The 22,264-nt window shown below is 34.4% G+C and overlaps 1 protein-coding gene across 6 annotated transcripts; it reads left to right on the forward strand.

The window, feature by feature from the left end:
- The first annotated feature begins 6,971 nt into the window (after positions 1-6,971).
- LOC142619874 (histone-lysine N-methyltransferase ATX4) lies at positions 6,972-18,377 on the forward strand. Of its 6 annotated transcripts, none has more exons than XM_075793216.1 (23): positions 6,972-8,421; positions 8,524-8,603; positions 8,684-8,900; positions 9,415-9,552; positions 9,674-9,742; positions 9,857-9,925; positions 10,037-10,128; positions 10,505-10,597; positions 11,075-11,210; positions 12,170-12,275; positions 12,413-12,512; positions 13,562-13,686; positions 14,126-14,271; positions 14,730-14,834; positions 15,479-15,543; positions 15,750-15,963; positions 16,107-16,193; positions 16,319-16,378; positions 16,465-16,554; positions 17,243-17,329; positions 17,412-17,486; positions 17,795-17,895; positions 18,005-18,377. In XM_075793216.1, exons 1-23 carry the CDS (start codon positions 7,345-7,347, stop codon positions 18,093-18,095), a joined length of 3,423 nt encoding a protein of 1,140 aa, XP_075649331.1. In that variant the 5' UTR covers positions 6,972-7,344; the 3' UTR covers positions 18,096-18,377. The 6 variants fall into 6 exon arrangements, with proteins under 6 accessions (XP_075649331.1, XP_075649332.1, XP_075649333.1 ...); XM_075793217.1 differs by having other exon boundaries at positions 16,322-16,378; XM_075793218.1 differs by having other exon boundaries at positions 9,424-9,552.
- Positions 18,378-22,264: the final 3,887 nt, after the last annotated feature.

A 22,264-nucleotide genomic window follows, 5' to 3' on the forward strand; every position in this document is an offset into this window, starting at 1 on the left:
ATCTCACTGATTTGGGTGGACTGGCAGATTTTCTATTTGTAAAATTGTGAGTTCTGTCAATTAATTAATTAATTCAAAAAAACATCATTGTGAATTGGGATGGTTTTTAGTTGAAAAGCTAGGTGACCTTACCAAACTTGTTTAATCATTGGGTCAGATTTTGATTGACCTATTTTTGTCAAGCTAGAAAATTTATATTATTTCTTCCAAATATGAGTACATTTTTCTTGATTTGCAAGAAGTATTCCAAATTGGAAGGTAACCACCCTCTCACATAGGATAGAAGCCGGAGACTCACTCCCATGTAGGAGTATGGTCACATGACTCCCATATATCGGATACATGGTATACCAGCTCATCATATAGAGTTTTTTTATTTTTTGAAAACATCGTTGTATAGAGTTCAATGGGAAACAATCTTTAAACAAAATAATAAATTATCTAGAAGATTAGGCTCCACCCTATTATTGTAAGTTAGCTTCAAGCGCTTTTTCGTAGTGATATGCAAAAGTGCCTCATGCACTTATTGTCGGGACAATGGACATCAAGCAAACATGACTAGAAAAACAGTAAAACACGTTGTTGAAGCATCACACTCGAGAAGATCCTAAGTTTTTAAACTCCAATCCCACGTTTTAAGGTGTATGATAGATCCGTGGGGAACTAGTTGACTACAGAGATTTTGGCATGTGCTTCTAGACTAAACTCCTAGTTAGTCAAGACAATAATGTGGTGTTTGGTACGTGGGAATCTACATTACTCTTGGCATCTAAATTCCTAGGAATATGATTCCTAGGAATCACATTTCTAAGAACGTAGCTATTCCTATGTTTGGTTTCATTGGGAATATCTTAAGATTCCTAGGAATGTGAGATGATAATATTTGGTTTATTCTCATGAATCTTAAATGAATTATATATTTTTCCTATTCTATCCTTAGATTTGAATGTGAACTACCAAGTCTTTAAAAAAAAAAAATCTTCCTCTAAATAAATAATGAAAAACCAAATATAAACAATTAATTATGAAAAATTCATTAAAATTATAGTCTAACATTTCAAAATGACAGGTATAATACAAAAATAACTATTTAAATTCTCAAATGATTTTATTCTTAATAATAATTTTAAAATAGTTTAATCCATAATAATTTGTTTTATATTTTATCTTAATTGATTAAATGATAATGAAAAATGGTTAAAATTGTCAATCTATAAAAAATACAGTTTCCTTTAAGCTTGGGAATCTGGATTCCCACCTGCTTTAAAGGGAATCCACATTCCCACTGAGAGGGGAATCCAGATTCCCCTGGCATCTGATTCCTTATCGTGATTTGCAACCAAACATGAGAATCTTTAAACATTCCTAGGAATCCTAAAATATTACCCCGTACCAAACGCCACATAAGAACTATTTGCCCACCACAACACTTTTATAAAAAATCTTCAGTGATAGATTGTTACTGACTACTATTATTGGTGCACAAAAAAAGTAATTTCAATAGTAAGTTTTAATTAAAACTAGTAACAATTTATCCACCTAGAATTTGTTGTCAAAATACTGTACACTCTTGCATTAGACTTATAGTTAACCATCATATACCTTTCCCATATTTGGTTACTTTCATAACTTGCCCAAAAAAAAAAAAAACTTACAACCTTAACGGGAAATTTGTCCTTGCCATTTCACAATTTCATACGTATTAGCCCAATTCAGGCTAAGAACACACCAAGACAAAATTACACCAGTCTAATCATATATCATTTTCAAACGATCAAATATAGGCTCCTCTAGTTCAAATCACATCAAATCCAACCCACCATTAAACCTCACTTTTCCCTCATATTTTTCCTCCCACAAATTGATTGCTCCCACATTGAATACAACTTTATCACCCGAGTAATTTGAGCTCAATTATTGAACTATATTCTCTATTTTTGATCATTCAAGATCTCGTGGGCTCTCTGTGAGGCCCAACTGATTCAAGCTATGACAAAATATTACGAATTATATGGTCATTAAAAACATAATGGTTTAAAACTAGATCCCGTTTGTTAAAATACAGCGGAATTAAGTTTAGTTTATTACCACCAAATACTTTTGATGTGATGATCACTTTACAAGTATAAATATTTGTGGGGTGTGGGGGTAAGGGCCGGAATTCAAGTCTCTAGGAGGAAGTTTAACACACATATACACCCAGATTAAGTTAGAGTAGAATTTTTATCTTATATATATATAAAAAATTTAGTTTATTAATTAACCGATTATGAGAATGATTTAAATTCAAGGTTAATTATACCACAGCAACAAATCAGAATAATGTAAGTATAAAAATATAAATGACGCAATTCATGGTTAATGATACCATAGAAACATACCACAATAATATAAGGGCAAAAATATAAAGGACACAATGATTTGTTTATGATGTAGAAAACCAATGGTAACCACCAAAGGAAAACACATTAAGAATTTAGCCACAAACCCCAAGGAAAAATCCACTAACAAAATTGAAGTTTTTACAATTGAAATTAACCCTTATTTCCAGTTGCTACCTCCAGTAGTGGCGTACTCACATATCCCGTGCAGCTCTAACCTAGTTAGATTATTTTATTGTGGAGTACCTATGGTTTTAGCTTGATCACCATTTGACAACAATACCGATACCTCACATAATTATGGTAATTAATAGTCATATTACAATTTTTTTTTTTTAAACTTGCAGTGTTCTTATTAGATCATTGTAACTAACTTACCCAATTATGGTAATAAACAGATTCTTTGTCCGTAATCCAAACATCTATCCTGATAATAGTTTGCAGCGACTTTGAAGTCTATTCTTAATTCTTTCTCCTTAGTTCCTTTTTCCTCCCCTTGTGAGTTGTGACCATGTTTTTGATTCCCTACTTCTTCTTTTCACAGTTAAGATAGCAAAAGTTTCTAGTGATATAGGGGCTTGTGCCTTGCCAATAGGACACAAGCTCATCCTTTTCTAATGGTACCCTAAACTTTACTGTTGATCATCTAATTATCAAAACCATCTACTAGAAATCAAACCAAAAGAAAACTTGGGAAAAAATCTAGAACTTATAAATACTATAAAACTGAAGACGTTTGACCATTAGCTAACTTCCTTACAAAGGATACAGTTTTTCTTCTTAAGAGTTAATAAAACATTTTGACATTTGAAATAATGGTTAACCTTTTCTATTGTTAACAATTACAATTATATAAGCGTATGAATCCTCCTGAAGTCAATATCTTATGGCTTCACAAGCTTACCAATTTTTGTTGATCCAATCCAAATCCGCTGCCTCTTACAACAGAAAATTACAAATCAATATATTTACAAATTCATAAAAGTGAATTAAAAAAAAACACTTAGTAGATCAATTTCTACACTATTATCAGATGTTCCTAAAAAGGGCAATCTTCTTCTAATGAAATAGCTGCTGTAGCTAAATAATTCAAACCACAGCTACGCCAATTTGGTGTAAAGGTTGTCCTATACTATCCAGAAATAAAATTGAAAAAGAAATAGAGAAGCTATGGTTAAATTTTACTAAAACTTTCAAGGAAATTTCATTTCAGGATATCTCCTCAAAACCATTTTCAAACCATAACATGCTTAAAAACTCTGTCAGCTTGTCAAAACAACATACACTATAAACTAAAATAACACACCAAACCCTCTTGCTTGGTCTCATGTGTAACGTGTTCCAAATTCCAATATGCTGTACCAGTTTAGGCCCTGCCATCATTAACCACTGATAAAAACACCCAAAACTGTCATATTCTTATCATCTTTTTCAGAACTTGTTATTATTATCATCTTTGAATCCAAATAGAGGGTAATTTCACTAATTCAAAACCAATCATCTTACTCAAAATTTAAGACACGTTTAGTACACTGAATGAGAATTACGATATGAATGGTATCTTAATTAGTGAGAAAAAAATATGTTATAATGAAATTACAAAATATATTCATAAGTTTGATTATGAGTTGTAGCATTAGAATAAAATTTAAAATCTATTTTAGGAAATATCTTAAGCATTCAATTATATTTCTTAAAAAATATTATTTTCTAAATGAGAAAGAGAGATGAGTAATTTTATGATTTTTTTTATTCTCGCATATGAAAAGTTTGTTTATTTGGAAATATATTAAATTTAGAAATATTATACTTATTAAAGAATAATTATTACAACCATTTTAGAAATGAATATTTAACCGTGCACACTTAGTGCGGTGGTCACTCTAGTATGGGAGACAAGGGCCAGGGTTCAAATCTTCAAGAGGAAATTTCACACACATATACACTTAGATTAAACTAGAGTAGAAATTCTATCTTGTATTAAAAAAAATGAATATTTATTGCTCATTTTAAAGAATAATTATTCATAAAAAATGACTATTTTACAGTAATAGTTATTACATTAATGTGTCTATTATAATCTATCAAATATCTTAGATATTTTATTCAATCCTTGACCTTCCATCATTTGCTTGCTCCTCTAGTCCTCTCATATGACTAGAACTTTGAATGATCGTTGAATGATAACCTTTGGTTTGGTTTTTACTTTTTCTTAATTGGTCAATAAGTTTACAAATCAGGCTATTATAAATAATCGATTAGCTTTAGTTTCAAGAGAACATATCTCATGCATCGAATATACATCTACTTTATACATATATCCAAGACATACTTGTTTCAGTTTTCAAGACCAAACATAATAGCCAGTTTTCAAAGTATGATTGAGATTGTGAATGGACACTAATGATCACAGTAACAGTGAAAGCTCGTCTTCTTCTTCTTCTTCATCATCCACCACCTCCTCCGCTACAGCCAAAAGAAACAACATCAAAACCCAAGTTACAGTTCCAAATCATTGGCAGGGTGTGTCTATAACGGAGTCAATCAAATTCATACACCAAACAGTTTTTCGATTTGTAGTTTACCTTCAAAATGGTGCAAACTCAGCTCAGGCTTTTCATACCAGGATTCGAAGACTTTTTGTTGGGGAGTTGGAAGACTTTTTCAACGTATCAGCATTCAGCAACAGGCCAAATAACACTGCCAAAAGTACATACAAAACCCAAATAATGAAAGAGATATTGTGACAACTCTCACGGTATTGGTAGGTACAAGTACAACCATGGAGGTCATCTTCGTCACGGCTCACTCCTAATCAATCAACACAAAAAAAATTTGGTACAGTTCTTTAAATTACAATCAAATTAGGTCTAAGGTACAACAAAATCATTATTAAAAAAAAACAAAGAACAAAAACCATGTAAAATTTGTCAACAAAAAGATTCAAGACTAGATTCATGAATTGGAATCCGTATGATAGTTCCCGAAATACCCTTCCAAGAAAATCAATTACTTCATTAATCACAACCCAAAACCAAAGCTGTTACTACAATTTAATTTTTACAAAAATAAAAATTAAAACACCCATAAAAGAAAAGAATAATAAAAAAGGAAGACCAAAAATTAAGTTTAAAAGAAAAAAAAAAAATCGAATCCCAGCTCCTAGGTTTCGATGAAATGTCCTGTGTGAACCTGAACTTGCAGAAAATAGTGGAGAAATCATGAAGGACATCCATGGAATCGTACCCATTAACAAATTTCATCTATGAATTCACCAAAAGACATCCGCAACCAAAAATTGATGGATTTATTTCACAGATTCAGGGTATGATCATGATGGCCCCCACAAAAGCTTAGATTTGCAGCGATCCAAAGTGACAATTTAACAAAGCCCAATCAACCCAAAACACCAAATGAAACATGGTAGTATATCAAAATTCAATACACTATGGTGAATTTGGTTAATTGAGCTTTACATGATCCAAAATAATAATATAAAAAAAAAAAAAAAAAGATTGAAAATTTTAAAAAGAAAAAAAAGATAAAATATATATATCAGCAGTGTCACTGGTTTTAACTCGTGGGTGAGATACCAAAAATACCCTCCAAGAAATTGGTGGGAAAATCCCTCCCTTCCATTGCTGACCCCTATAGTTTAAAACACCAACACTACCACCACCATATTTCCATGATTGATAAATTTTCCCATCTTTGCCGTCTATTTTCTCCGAGAGAAACGTCACCCTCCGCCAAAAATCACCATTTCAGAAACACTTTAAAATCACTACACATATCAAAATCATCAACATTCCACGACATATTTTCAACCGAAAATCCATTCTCAATAATCCCACGTCCAAAAAACACACCAACACACCTGCCCAAAAAAGCCACGAAAATTTTCCATAGAAAAAAGAAAACACGTACCTCAAGAGTCACGACTCATCCCACCAAATTTGAAACTTTGCAAAACAAGCCCACGTCAAATTTTAGTAAACAAACAATGTTAAAAACATTAAAAACACTATGTTACTAACCACAAAACCAAAAAAAAAAAAAAAAAAAAAAGTTAGCATCCAAGTTTCCATGGCACGCAAGTTCCAAGTTTCTTGGAACAAACTAATACAACTGCGTAGTACACACCAAAAAAAAAAAAAGAGTCATTCTTTCATTAAATTTTGAGCTAAAATCTTAGCTCACAAAATTTATAAAAACCCAGCCCACGAAACTTCACTTACTCACTCACAGCATACCATGCTCTTTCTTTCTCGGACCTTAGAAACAAAGAAAGAAGAAAATTGTGCTCCAAACACGCAATGCGCACGTTAGCTTTCTTCACCTCTCTCTCTCTTCTCACACATTATATCACTTTTACAAGATAACGCCGACCCCTCTCTCTCTCTTCGACTCTCTCTCTCTCCTCTCTGAACCAAAAAAAAAAAAATTCCCAAATTTTTTTTTGTTTTTATTTCTTTTCCCAAATTTACTAGTTATGTTTTCTTTCTATAATTACATTACGATTTGAATAAAATAGTTTATATATCTATTTAAATATTTATATTTATATTATATTCTCTCTCTCTCTCTCTCTCTCTCTCTCTCTCTCTTTCGCTCTGTGCTCTGAAGCAGTTAAGAGAAAAGAGCGAGCTTTAGATCCCTATTCTCACTCAGCCTTTCAATTCGATCAATTTACTCTTTCTTTGTTTTTGTTTTTGTTTTTGTTTTTGTTTTTTTTCTCTTTCTTTGTTCTCTCTCTCTCTGTGAAGTTTGTGTTTTTGGTTTTTCTCTCTGTGTATATTGGTTCTCAGACCCTATTGTTCCCCAATTGCTCTGTTTTTTCTCTCTTTTCTCGCAAAATTAGGGTTTATGGCTGATTTGAATATTCGGGTTTGAGAGTTGGTGTTCGCAGTCTCCAAATTCGAATTCCCAAAGCTCTTAGTTTGTGGCGTTTTGATTCGGAAGAATGATAATCAAGCGCAATTTGAAATCCCTAATGCCGAGTCTGAAACGGACGAAAATCGACGACTCGGCGGGTGAGGACGATGAAAACTCGGACGTGACTCGGAGGAAGAGGAAAAGTAACAGCAATTGCAATAGCAGCAATAGTAGCAAGAAGATGAAGACGAAGACGAAGACGACGAAGAAGAAGAGTAGCAATGGGTATTATCCTTTGAATCTTCTAGGCGAAGTCGCGGCTGGTATAATTCCAGTGAGCTTTCAAGGGATGCTGAGCTCGGAGAAGGGATTCGATGATTCCTGGTGCACTGAATTGTCGTGCTCCCCCGGCGGAGGCGGCGGCGGCGGCGGAGGCGGCGAGGTCGAGTCGAAAACGAAGGGGCGTGATTCGGCGGCCAAAGGGAAGATGAAGAGTAATCGGACGGTGACGGTGGCGGCGGCGGCGGCGGCAGCGGCAGCTGAAGTTCCGAGGCCGCCGCTAGTGAAAACTTCGCGTGGACGAGTTCAGGTACTTCCATCGCGGTTTAATGATTCGGTTATTGAGAATTGGAGGAAAGATAGTAAGACTAGCTTGCGTGATTATAGTTTTGATGATGATAGTGAATGTAAAAGAGATAGGTTTAGCTTTAGAGTGCCGAAAATTGGTAACCGGGATGTGAGGAGAGACGATAAAACCGGGTTTAAGTGTAGGAAATTTGCTACATTGTGTGAGGATGAGGAGGGAGAGGAAGAAGGGTATGTGGGGTTTAAGAATTTCAATAATGTTAGGAGGTTTTCGAGCTCGAGGAGTACTTTGACATCGGTGAATGAGCAATTAGGGGAAGATGAGAATTTCCCGGTTGAGATAATTGAGGAAGAGGAGGATGAGTATTTGGAGAATGGTGTGAGGAAAGACGGGTATTACGGGCCGGAGGACTTCTATTCGGGTGATATAGTGTGGGCAAAGTCGGGGAAGAAGGAGCCTTATTGGCCTGCCATTGTGATTGATCCAATGACTCAAGCGCCTGAATTGGTTTTGAGGTCTTGTATACCTGATGCAGCTTGTTTGATGTTTTTTGGCTACTCTGGGAATGAGAATCAAAGGGTATGAAACTATGAATTGCTTTCTATATAAAGCTTGGTTTTTTTGTTACATTTATGAGCTTGTGTTTTTATTGTGTTTAGAAGAATGTGGGGTGTTTAATAGGATACATCGAATGATCTTGAGCAGGATTATGCATGGGTCAAGCGTGGGATGATATTTCCCTTTATGGAGTATGCAGACAGGTGTGTTATTGTTGCAGCTTTTTTGTATTGTGTTATTTAGATTGGCCTTTGTGCTTACAAGGAGTATTTGCTTGGTCTAGGTTCCAGGAGCAGTCTGAATTGAATGGCTGCAAGCCGTGTGAATTTCAGATGGCAATAGATGAGGCATTTTTGGCAGAAAATGGGTTTACAGAGAAGTTGGTAGCAGATATAAACATGGCAGCTGGGAACACAACTTGTGAGGAATCTGTTCAGCTTAGGGGAGTTCAAGAGGCTACTGGTTCAAACCAGGATCCAGATTGTCACTACGCCACCCAGGCAAGTTACCTTCCTGTTTTGTTTTTTTGTTTTCGTTCTTGTATTTAAATTACTTCAAAATCATCTGGGTAATATATAATTAAGATCAAAACATTAGCAGGACTTGGTTTGCTATTAGAATTTCTATTTTTTTTTTTGTTGATGGGTATAGAATTTCTGTATTGATTAGATTTATTTTGGGGGTTACTCATACTGCTTTGCTTGTTTGAGAATGTAATAGAAGGAAATATAGTTAGAGTACAGGTCTCATAGATAATTTTTATTATTTGTGACTCAAGAAGGGAAAACTCTGCTCAACTGAATCATTAACATTTTAATTTTTCTTTTGCTAAGGAAGCCTACCTAAGATAAGCCTTAGTTGCAAAATAGCAAATTACATTTTCTTTGCCAATCTCTCCCCCCCTTCCCCCCCTTCCCTTTTTTCTTTTTAACCAATTGAATAGTAGAGGTCTCTACTTTATTCTGTAGTAAGAAATTTTCCTTCCAAACTTCATAAATTGTTGAATTTGGCTAGTTTATGCAGGGCGTTTATGGGAAGAAGAAAGACATACAGCCCTGTGAAGGTTGTGGAATGGCCTTTCCTTTCAAAATGGCAAAGAAAATTAAGGTTCCAACTCCAGGAGGGCAATTATTATGTAAAACATGCGCCAGGGTTCGTATGACCTGCATTGTCCCATGGCATTTCTTATATAAGTTTTGTAAACCAACTTTTTAGTTAAAATCTTTCTGTGCTATATATTTATTGTTCAAATTTACATGAATTCTTATTTCAGCTGAAAAAATCAAAACATTATTGTGGCATATGCAAGAAGATATGGAATCATTCAGACAGTGGAAGTTGGGTAAGGCAATTTACATGCTACTCCTGAGTTATATGTGTTTTTTTAATTGTTTTCTGCTTGAAGGTAACTACTATATTATAAAAATGATCTATTTGGATGACCTCTCTGAACTAGGTACGTTGTGATGGCTGTAAAGTGTGGGTGCACGCTGAGTGTGACAAAATTTCCAGCAACCTTTTTAAGGTCTATCCATAACACTTTATATCTGACATTACTGTTCTGTTCTCACAGCATAATGAGATGATGAAAAGACATTTTGGATTCCCCTGACTATAATTTATTTGTGCTTTGTAGAATCTGGGAGGCACTGATTATTACTGCCCAACTTGCAAAGCAAAATTTGATTTTGAATTATCAGATTCAGAAAAGTCGCAGCTTAAAGTCAAGTAAGTTCGCCACCCCAAAACCCCAACCCCTTTTATAGTTTGATAAGTTTAAGTAAGTCTGCTATGAAATTTTTTTTGTTAATGTTTTTAAATATCACAATCAACTGCAATGAGGATACCTATTTGGGAAAAAAATTACAATGAGTGTACCTATCTGGGAAAAAAATTGAAATGAGGATGATGATGGCAATGATAATGAGTATTTGGAGCTGCAGTGGTATTATTGTAATTTTTTCTGCTGCTGCTGCTGTTGTTGTTATCATTATAATTATAATTTCACTTTGTTTTCAAGAAATTTTTTATGTGGCATTCTGATTGATATTGGACCTGTGTCTTTGCCTCTTTATATCTGATTACTGTAAGAGTTTCTGTACAGATGGAACAAAAATAATGGTCAATTGGTGCTGCCTAACAAGGTTACTGTTTTCTGCAATGGCATGGAAGGCACATATTTTCCAAGTCTTCACCTGTAAGCACAAATAGCTTCATAAGTGCCTAATTTATTTTATTTTTTATTTTAATTATTACGGTTGAATCCATTAGCTTTACTTGAATTTTCATTATAGGAGGAAGGCTTATAGGATTATGCTGTGAAATATCAATGCTGATCAATAACTTTCATCTTTTTCTTTTTGCACAATTTTTCATTGAAAAAATATTAAATCTAGTAATCTTTTTAATAGGTCCTTAATCTAGTGGTTCTGTTAAATTATAAATTTTGTATATTAAAAAAAAAAAATCCAGTAAACCTCTCAACAGTCTCTGTCACCACAAATACTTAAGTGAGTTATTAACATGTATAGATATGGTCATTAGATACTTTCTTAAATTAAATAAATAAATGGTTGTAAGAAACAGTTAGCCTAAGGCTTCACTCTGTGGTCTCTTATTAACTTGGGTTTTTGACATCTGAAAGTATTTTCTTTATGTTCATTTTTTTTACCAGGGTTATCTGCAAGTGTGGGTTCTGCGGGACAGAAAAGCAAGCACTTAGTGAATGGGTGAAACATACTGGTTCCAAAATGAAAAATTGGAGGACTAGTGTTAGGGTGAAAGGTTCCATGCTGCCACTGGAACAATGGGTTTGTATTATGATTCATTTTCCCATTTTGTTCATATTGCATAGTCTTTCCCCATGTCTGCCTTTACGTATTTAGAGTTATTCCTTTTATGAGAATTTCTTGTTGTTGGACTGATACTTGGGTTTTATCTGCATGGGTTAAACTCCAAGTAATGATTGCAAAAGCTGAATTCCACTCATCTTCTGCAAAATTTGACTCATTTTTTCAATATGCTATTTGTACAGTCCACAATCTTCTGAATATCAAGTTGTATAGATTAAAAAATGTGTAATCAATTTTATCCATTTGGTTAGGGCTGATGGATATGGATCTGTTAAAACCTTGAAAGGTGTAAATTTCTATTTTTTGTTTGTATTTGTATTACCAGTCTGCAAAGTCACAGCAGAAATTGTTTTATGATTAATATGAATGTAGTTGAAGCTGGTGGCTAGTACTATAAATATGAAAGTGCTAAAACATTAAATGAGATGACTTAATTTCTGTCTGCATCATAGTTTCTTTAGCCATCCTCTCATGTTGATTCTGATTGATTGTATCTTCTTTTCTGTTCTGCTCGAGCTCCTCAATTTAAGCATTTTCATTAATGTCTCCAAAATCTTGTCTTAAGTTATTCCCCTCACCCCCAAATTAATTCATTATTGTCAGTATCTCACTATCTTGTCTGGGATCACTTCTCTCTCCCCCTCCTAACGTGTAATTTCTAATTTGGCGTTGTGTGATGTCTGTTAATTGGTTTCATGCATTTCGTTTTGAAGTTCAATATATGGTGCTAGATTTTAGAACCTTTGTATCATTCTTTTCCTATTTTTCTCTATATTCTGCCAAAGCAAATTATTAATAATAAAAATGCTTTTATCCACTTTCCTTCTTTTACATCATATTGGTTATTTTTTATTATTATGAATTATGACCTCATTTATTCATGTATATATCTTATGCATTCTCATTTGACTTTGCAGATGCTGCAACTAGCAGATTATCATGAAAATGCTCTTATTTCTGTAAAACCTCCTAAAAAACCTTCCATAAAAGAACGAAAGCAGAAGTTGCTTACTTTTTTGCAAGGTATATATGTTTCTCTTAGCTATCAATAATAACCAAATTTGTTTCTCCTAGCAAAGAATTTCACAGTTGGATGAGTTGAGCTGGCTGAAGTTCTACTTATAATAGTACTAACTACATTCTTAATTTTGCTGTGACAGAGAAGTATGAGCCCGTTTGTGTTAAGTGGACAACAGAGCGATGTGCTGTATGTAGATGGGTTGAAGATTGGGATTATAACAAAATTATCATCTGCAATAGGTGAGCTCAATGTGTTTTCCTTTATTTTCCTGATAATTAGTCATCAAACTGTAATGATTTTAAGCACCTGACAAATGTATGGTGTATAAAGCAGTGACATCAGGCAGTTATCTTTCGACATCTCTTTGACACTTTTGACATTTTTTTTTTTCTGTAACTTAAAAAATATATAAAAAGAATAGAGGGGCTATTGTCAAGTGTAATGTAAAGTCTCGGACTGTCAAGCACAAGTGTGTAGATATAAGTCTTCAGAATGACCACCTCATATTAAAAAATTTTAAAGGGTAGGACAATATCCAAACCACCCAGGCCCCACTTAAAGGGACTAGCACCAGGTGATGACCCTATATTCTGTGAATGACTTTTAAAAGAATATAGAGCAACTTTTAAACAATTATAATTGAAAATTTAAAAGAACCATAAATTCTACAGAAGGAAGTGGAGAAAACAAGGATTTGATTGAGAGCAACATAAGTTCATCCTCCTTTGAAAGTTTGACTGTTGCTTTTTCTCCAGATTATCCACATAAGACAGCCTGTACTATTTTCAAAATGACCACATTAGTGAGCAGCTTGCCATCTAAAGAGTGTAAAACTATAGGGACATTTGCAACATTCACCCTAAACTATAAAAAATCTATTATCAAAACCCTAATTTGGCTGGTGGGTGAACGTTGCAAATTGATCTTAAATAAGGGTATGGGTCACACAATCACTATAACTGTATATCTCTCTCTCTCAGGTTTCTTTTTGGCCCTGAGTAAAGGAGGTTTTTGTCATCAGTTTTACCCATGGACTATTGCACATGCACCCAAATGTCTGCTCTTAGTCACATTTGTGCATAATGTTGGATATCCCCCTTTCATCATTGCTCAGTCCTCTTATACGTGCTATCTGAAGCTAGAATCTTCTCTTTTCTTGCTTCTTATTTTTTTCTTGGTTTGCTTCATATGGAATCGTAAAGCAAGACTTTCTTTACTGGAGATCTTACCATATTAGATGGATGTACTGTTGTTGCATGAATGTCATGGTTGATTTTTTTTTTATCAGATGTCAAATTGCTGTTCATCAAGAATGTTACGGTGCAAGACATGTTCGGGATTTCACTTCATGGGTTTGCAAAGCATGTGAAACACCTGAAGTCAAGCGGGAGTGCTGCCTTTGTCCTGTAAAAGGCATGTTCCTTTGTTATCATTGAATTTCATTAGTTTTGACTTGGTAATTTTGTATGTTTTTAAGTTCTTTATATTTGCTTGATACCAAAATTGATCAAGTTCTCTCTTTTTAGAAGTGCTTGTTAATGATTAAAAATGCCTGTTTGGTATTGATCTGTGAAATTGTCCACTATGTCAATTTCCTACATGCAAAATCCCCCTTTCATCCTTTTTTGAGTTTAGCTAGTTATTAATTTGGATGTTACTTCTAAAAGGAATTCACATATATGATGGCAGCTTTCCTCACCTATCCTGAGGCTCTGTTGCCATTTACATTATAAATACATTATATTACTACATGTGGAACATTAATTCATCAAACTTTTGTAAAGCTGGCTTCTATACGCTATTATCATTTGATATCTTTATTTTATTCTGGTTCTACTTTTTTGGCCCTCAGGAGGTGCTCTAAAGCCGACTGATGTTGACACATTGTGGGTTCATGTCACATGTGCTTGGTTTCGACCTGAAGTTTCTTTTGCCAGTGATGAAAAGATGGAGCCAGCTCTTGGGATCTTGAGTATACCATCCAATTCATTTGTAAAGGTGGAATATCCAATCTACATTTGGCTGCTTTATAGTTGTTCCAATTTAGCTCCTGTATTCACTTTTCTTGTATTGCACTGAAATTTATATTGAAAAGTTTGAATTTGCTTGAGCATACATTTCTTTAATTTTGAAAAGTGATATTTTAATGTTACTCATTAAATAACTATCCAGATAAGTACTTTGTCATTTTCTGTTGGCAAAGACATAAAAAATTGTTAACACTATTGAAAACAATGATGAATTATTCCATTCAATATCATCAAGGTGAAGACTGTTTTTGTAGCCTAGGTGAAATTGTTTGGAATTGCCCATGCACCAGAAATGATTTGATTCCTGTTAGATTTTCTCATTCTGGTCTTAATGAATACATGCTGATCTAATGAGTTGATTGGTTCTTGTATTGAAAATCTTACCCAAATCAATCTGAAGTGCATCTTGTTTACTTCAAAATTCAGATTTGTGTAATTTGCAAGCAAATTCATGGTTCGTGCACGCAATGTTGCAAGTGTTCCACTTATTTCCATGCTATGTGTGCTTCAAGGGCAGGGTATCGCATGGAGGTATGTTTATGATTATTGTTTCATAAAACAAATTTTATCTTAGAGGCAATACTTAAGTTCTGGTGGCTCAGTAGAGCAGTAATATGTTTTCAGCATACTTGCAAACCTTTTTAACATGTCCTATTTTATGAAATTATGGTACCTTCTGCTTTCCACTTATGAACATGTTTCTCATGTGCTTCTCTCTGTGCATCTTCTCATAGCATGATTTATATGTTTTGTCTTGTTAAAAGCCATCTTGGTGAGTTGTAATGCCACACCTTGGGGCAATTATTTGTGAAATGGATTGATATTACATTAGTACTACAAAAAAGGAAACTTGAAATTGCAAGAAAACCTTCCTAATAGAAACTAAGTGTGTTCATATGAAGTGTCTAAAATATTGATAAAATTGTGATAAATAAATTGCATTGAATCTAACAGTGAGCCCCAGAATAGAAAATAATATACTTCCTTTAATTCTGTTCAAACCATCAGGATTGTAAGATAATATATTTCATTTGCTTCTGTCCAGACCAACTTTTGCTCTTTTGGCCTTATTAATGATTATTTATTATCTGAGACTTGATAATGTGCTTCTCTATGGATTAGATTTATGATCAGTCTGCCAATTTTTTATTGCGTTTCTCCCTTATAAATTTCAGTTGCACTGCTTGGAGAAAAATGGTAGACAGATCACGAAGATGATTTCTTATTGTGCCTATCACAGGTATAGAAGCCTCATTTCTGAAATGTTCCCTTCTTTTTAATGTTTTCTGAGTTTTCTCTATCCCTCATTCTTTTTCTACTACACTTCTGGTGGTGTCATGGGGTCAATGTGGTTTTGGATGATCCTCATGTCATCCTTTGCAAGCAACTGCACTTTTGCTGTCTACAGTTTTAGCCTCTGTCTTCATGGTTTCATCTTCCATGCAGGGCTCCAAATCCAGATACGGTTTTGATTATACAAACTCCTCTTGGGGTATTTTCTGCTAAAAGCCTTCTCCAAAATAAGAAAAAGGCTGGGTCAAGGCTAATTTCATCTAAAAGAGCAAAGCTTGAAGAGATGCCTCCAGAAGAAACTACTGAGCTTGAACCATTCTCAGCTGCAAGATGTCGGATCTTTAAAAGATTGAACAATAACAAGAAGGTAGCTTACATGAAAGATTTAGATCTTCATGTATGTTATAATCGTCTGAGTAGTTAATTCTAATTTTCCCCCTATATATAAATGTTTCAGATTTAATAAATGTCACTATTTTTCTCACTTTTTTTCTTTTTAATGATTGCTAGAGAACAGAAGATGAAGCCGTTTCCCACAGAGTGATGGGGCACTGTCATCATCCTATAGAAGCAATACAAAGCTTGAACACCTATAGAGTAATTTTCTTTTCCTTTCTAGATTAGATGTGACTTCTTATACTTCTGTTCCTTGTGATATGGGATTCAATAAAATCAATCAAGAGGTGACATTAGTTTTTCTTTTCTTTTTTAAATAATTTTAGCAGGTTGTAGAGGAGCCGAATACCTTTTCTTCTTTCAGGGAACGGCTTTACCACTTACAGGCAAATTTTCAACCTTTCTGTTCAGTAGTAATCTTCTTTTTGGGTTGGGTTCCTGACTATTATTGGGCATACATATATGATTGCAGAGAACCGAACATGATAGGGTTTGCTTTGGTAGATCTGGTATACATGGATGGGGGCTTTTTGCACGTAGAAACATTCCAGAAGGAGAAATGGTATGTCAGTTAAAGCTAGAATATTTTCCTTTAGATTTCCTTTTATAGAGAATTTATGCTGGAATTGCTGTTTATATTTGATTTACTTTGGGTGCATTGTGGAAAGTGGTCACTTATCAGTTATCACTGCAAATGATGTTTTAAACCACATGTTCTCATATTGTGAAATTGTAAGATGGTGCTTCCTCCTCTTGTAAGAGCAAGGTGTAAAGGGTGAGGTCATGGGTTCAGGACCCATTTCATTTTTGTTTGATTACCAAAAAAGAAAAGTGAAATTGTAAGATGGCATCATGGAATAGACCACTCATTTCAAAAGCCATACAAGTAGTATTAACTTATTTCAGTTGCAATTTCTGCTGCTTATTTCTAATGCAATTATTCATCCCAGTGGACCATTCTAACAAACGTTGATTTTTGAAGGATATGTGCCATATAAGTAAACATTTGAAGCATCTTATATCCGTGTGTCTATTAACCTGCTCATGCCTTTGTCTAGGCTGAGGAAGTGGTTTTTAAGTGCAAGCAAAGTCGGAACTTTGGAAGCTGTGTCTGCAATTTTCCTTCTTTTGTTTTCTATTTCTTCCCTTTTGTTGTTCCAGGCCTTATGAAAAGCCCGTGCCTTTGGCTTTGCTCATGACTTTGAAGTACAATCTTGTATATGGAGTAACATGTATGTGTTTGTCTTCAGGTTCTTGAATATCGTGGTGAACAAGTGAGACGCAGTATTGCAGATCTGAGGGAGTCACGGTACAGATTAGAAGGCAAAGACTGCTATGTGAGTTAAAAAATAATCTTGTGTTATTTCTTTTCTTTTTTGTCTTTTGGCACTAAATCTTTTTCAATATATTATCTTGCAGCTGTTTAAGATCAGTGAAGAGGTAGTGGTGGATGCAACAGATAAAGGAAACATAGCACGCTTAATCAACCATTCGGTGAGTTATTGTAATTGAAGGAAATTGTCTGTAACTTCAGCTTCTCTGCAGTTTTCTTCCGAGTGTTGCAAAACTGCTTATGTGCCATTGCCAATCAAGTTACCCCACGCTTTCTTATGGAAGGTGTTTGTGTCATTTCATCATCAACTTTAAAATAAGTAAATTGGGTGACACCCTCATTTTATATGAAATGATGGCTGCGTTAGAAGGGATTTGTAGTTGACCATAGTTTTTTTTTTCAGTTAATAACTCAACTATTATTGTGTTTTTATTTTTAACATGCTGTCTTTGGTTCACCTTTCATTCAGTGTATGCCCAATTGCTATGCAAGAATTATGAGTGTTGGTGATGAAGAAAGCCGGATTGTACTTATTGCCAAGACTAATGTATCTGCTGGTGACGAGCTAACGTAAATGCTCTCTCTCTCTCTCTCTCTCTCTCTCTCTTCCTTTATCTATCTCTCTCTCTCTCTCTCTTCTCACTTGGTTTAATGCATCATCATTGGCTTCATGTTGCAGGTATGATTACTTGTTTGATCCTGATGAGCCTGATGAATTTAAAGTCCCCTGTTTATGTAAAGCTCCAAACTGCCGGAAATTCATGAATTAGGATACAACACACATCATAGCCATTGTTTCTCCGCAAGGAACACTAACCCATCTCCCTCTCTCGCGGGATCTCACAGTTCTCTTATACAAAAAAAATGTAATTTTTGTTGGAAAAAGGAAAAAAGGCATAGTGTATTTTTCTTTCTATCTTTATTTTTGACAATCATTAGAGCTTAATATTAAAAGCTTTAGTTCTGGCGGCCTTCAGGGTTTGGCCTGTTGTGTAAATTTGTTTACTCACATTATATCCTTCTAATTAATTGCTTACCCATTTTCAATTTCATCCTTCAATAATAATTCAAATCCGGTCTCCACTTGGAGGTGGCATTCATCAAACCAAGTGGATTCATTTCAAATTCCCCATAAGAAACCACCATATTCGGTTTTGAGCTCCCGCTAGATCAGACTCTTTGGTTCTGATTCAAACTAAAGCTTTCCCCAAGTTGAAATTCAAGCTGAAAGATGACAAAACACCAGGTCAGCTTCTGTAAATGGTGAATACAGCTATGTGTCAGCTTGGGAGGAGAGAGAGTTAAAAGATCAGGAGTTCACCTGACAAAGAATAATCTGTTCTCTATGTCATATACCCAACAAAAGCAAAAGGCAGAGCATCCACATTCATTTTTTCTAATTCTATCCTATTTTACCATCTAAAAAATTACTTTATCAATTATACCATATCATTTTACAATACTCCAATATCAAAACTTTTATTTTTCTATTCTACTCATTAAAATAATATATTTTTACAATAAAATATTTTTTTTCCCTTTTTTTATTCCCAATTTTATCCTCACTGAACTTTTCACCTCTTCTCTTTCATACTCCTCCATACAACTCCAGATCGGCGAAACTTGAAAAAAAAAAAATCACGCCAATCAACGGCACAGTCACCACAAACGTCGATCTTCCACTCCTCCTCCATCATCCATATCAACCCAACTCCTCCACACAACTCCTCCATCATCCATATCAACCCAGAGCGGCGAAACTGAAAAAAAAAAAAAAAAAAAAAAACCATCACGCCGATCAACGGCACAGCCACCACAACACCGACCTTCCAGAATCCTCCTCCATCATCCAAATCAACCAAACTCCTCCACACAACTCCTTCATCATCCATATCAACCCAGATCGGCAAAACTGGAAAAAAAAAAAAAAAAAACCCACCACCTCCAAAGAAACCCATGCCGATAGCACACCTAGACTCCTCCTCTATCATCCATCTCAAAACACATGCCGATTGCAACCCACACCTCCAAAGAAACCCACGCCGATCGCAACCCACAACAAAAAAATCATACCAGAAACCCACAACAAAAAATTATACCACGCCGATCGGAGCTTCGATTCAAACCATCGGAGTCGTCACGCCGACCCATCAAAGCCATGCGATTCCACCGTGGAGCAAACCCACGGGGTCTTGAGTCTGAACAGTGAGAGAGCAGATGAGAAAGAGAGAAGGAAGAGAGAGAAAAGAAGAGAAATAATGATAGAGGAGAGAGAAATTTCCGGGGTAAAAGTGGAGAGAGAGAATTAAAAAAAAAAAATTATCCCATTAGCTACAGTACCATTTTACATTTAAGATGGTATTGTAGCTCAATTGTATATTTTTTTACAATTGTTCCAAAATACAACATTCAATGGAGTTGGAACTTTGAGCTGAATTGTAAAAATAATTATAAAAGAGAGCTCTATTTGACATTTGCCACATTCAATGTAGATTATAATCAAAGAGAAGTGAAGGCAAGGCAAGGCACGCCAAATGCAAATTGGAGGGCTTTAATAATAAGGATGATTTGGAAATGGCTAAGTGGCCCCCCCACATGACACCCACAAATAAAAAGTCCAAAATAGAATAAGAAAATTGGGATATTCCGACAGATGTTCTCCCAATTAATTTTCCCCAACCGACGTGGCTTACAATTCAAGTGACTTATTTAGTGCCAGTCGCCATCAATGCGATTTCTTTATTTTTCTTGCATTGATCAAAAGAAAGCAAGTTACTGCGCAATACACAGACACGAACAGGCACCATGGTTCCTGCTCACAACCAAGCACCCACCAAAATCAAAATGCCTGTCAGCCCGTGAGTATAAAACGCAGGCAAGTTACTGCATTTCTATCTCTTTTTTTCTTTTTCTTTTTCTTTTTTTTTCTTTTTCTTTTTCTTTTTTTTTCTTTTTTGGTAGAATCTGCATTTCTATCTCAATTTCTTGCACTTAGTGAAATGAGTATCTAAAAGATTTTACTCCCAACTCCGTTGCTTTATTGGGAAAAAAAAAAAAAAAATCCATGGCTTCATGCTCGACCGTATCATCGGTATTTCCCACAATTTCCTACTGAAACTAACTTCTACAAAAATACATCATTCAATAATTTTCATTTAGTGTATATTTTGATCAGTCTACAATTGCATCACATTTGCTCCTTATACATTACTTTTCATACTTACAAAATTTAATCATGATTAGAGTTTAAAACGCATCTTGTTTTAATTGAGTATTTTATATTTTAAAATTATATACAAAATAATGAAAAATAATGACTTGCGTGTTATGAAGAACAAGAACAAGACCGTGTAATCCCAACAATGAATATATATATATATATATATATATATATATATATATATATATATATATATATATATATATATATCTATACTACTATTTAAGCGCTTCCCCCGTTTTCGATTCCTATTTTTTAAGCTTCAAAAAAATGCCTACAATTCTATGCTAAATAGAGACAAAACTAAAGGACAATCCGGTAAAAACTCATTTTTTAGTTCAAAAATGCCCCTACAGTCTTATGTTTAAGTAGAGACAAAACTAAAGGGCAATCTGGTAAAAATACAACTCCAACTCCCACTAAAATATTGCCTAAAAAATAGGACCACTCTCCTATTAATTTTTAAATTGATTTATTCACTTATAAATTATATTTTTAAAATAAAAATCATATATATATATATATATATAATAATTAAATACAATTTTTTTCTACAAAATAGGACCACTAAAAAAGAAAAGTCTCATCGCACGCGCGAAGCGCGTGTGATGAGACTAGTATATATATATCCAATAAAAATTTACTAAAAAGTGTAATATCAACAAACAAACAAAAAATTACACCGCAACTAAGATCCCCATCAGACAACTAACTTCCCAAGATGGGAATTTGCTTGTGCATTATCAATCCCCCCACCCAAAAAAAAAAAAAAAAAAAAGTGTTTTGCAAACTCCTTTTACTATTGCAAAGGATGAGTTGCAAAAGAGACAATCAAATAAAGAAATCACATTGATGGCAGATGTGTAAATTAGACGTTCATGGGGCGAATTTTGCAACCAACAATTGAGCTAAATTGGCTCTGTTTAATTGACAGGAAAAGAATACAAATAATTGACGGGACTGATTTCGATTTTTCTTTTGAGAATTTCATAACTAATTTTAAAATTTAACTTAGCTTATTTGTTCAACTTTTAGCATTTATGTTCATCTTTTTAGAACTGCACTTCTTATGTTAACTTTTTAAAACTTGTTCAACTTTACTTTTACAAGTATGTTTTCTACTAAAGATGTCAAACGCAAACTGTGAAAAAAGATGTCAAACGCAAACTAAGTTGTTAGTGAAGAAGTATATTTTAGTAGAAAAAAGTAGATGTCAAACGCAAACTAAGTTGTTAGTAGTTGTTACTGTTTGGAAGGAAAGATTATATCCTTATCCGGGCTGGACTATCTGTTGTCACAGGATAAAAATAAAATAGTTCCTTCCCGTCGTAATTTGTTTCCACTTGTTGGTTTAATGCATTATCCGAGTTTCCAAAAAAATATTCTCCCTACTAACTAGTCCCCACACACACACATAAATATGCACACACGTGTGTGCGTGTGGAGCCCTTCAAGCTTATAGGGAAAAAGTTGGGCGGGCCGGCCCAATGCATTTTCCATTTTTTTTATCCCTTTTTTAGTAACACTTTCCATCTTTTCATTTTTATATTATATTATATTAAAAACAAATTCAAATGTTCCCAAAGGAGGAAAACATAATAATTAAAAGTGAAAAGTCGTAGGTAAAGTAGTACGTGCGCACGTGTGTGTGCGTGTGTGTGTGTGTGTGTGTGTGCGTGTGCGTGTGTGTGGTGCATGACATACGCGATTGTGTACGTG

This window comes from Castanea sativa, chromosome 12 (assembly GCF_040712315.1).
Source record: "Castanea sativa cultivar Marrone di Chiusa Pesio chromosome 12, ASM4071231v1".
In the NCBI taxonomy this organism is placed as follows: domain Eukaryota; kingdom Viridiplantae; phylum Streptophyta; class Magnoliopsida; order Fagales; family Fagaceae; genus Castanea; species Castanea sativa.

Excerpts from the sequence above, each read along its gene's own strand:
- LOC142619874 (XM_075793216.1), top strand. The coding sequence starts at position 7,345 with ATGATAATCAAGCGCAATTTGAAATCCCTAATGCCGAGTCTGAAACGG. Across the intron at positions 16,194-16,318 it reads AAAGCTTGAACACCTATAGA|CAGGTTGTAGAGGAGCCGAA; the intron begins GTAATTTTCTTT and ends AAATAATTTTAG. Across the intron at positions 16,555-17,242 it reads ACATTCCAGAAGGAGAAATG|GTTCTTGAATATCGTGGTGA; the intron begins GTATGTCAGTTA and ends GTTTGTCTTCAG.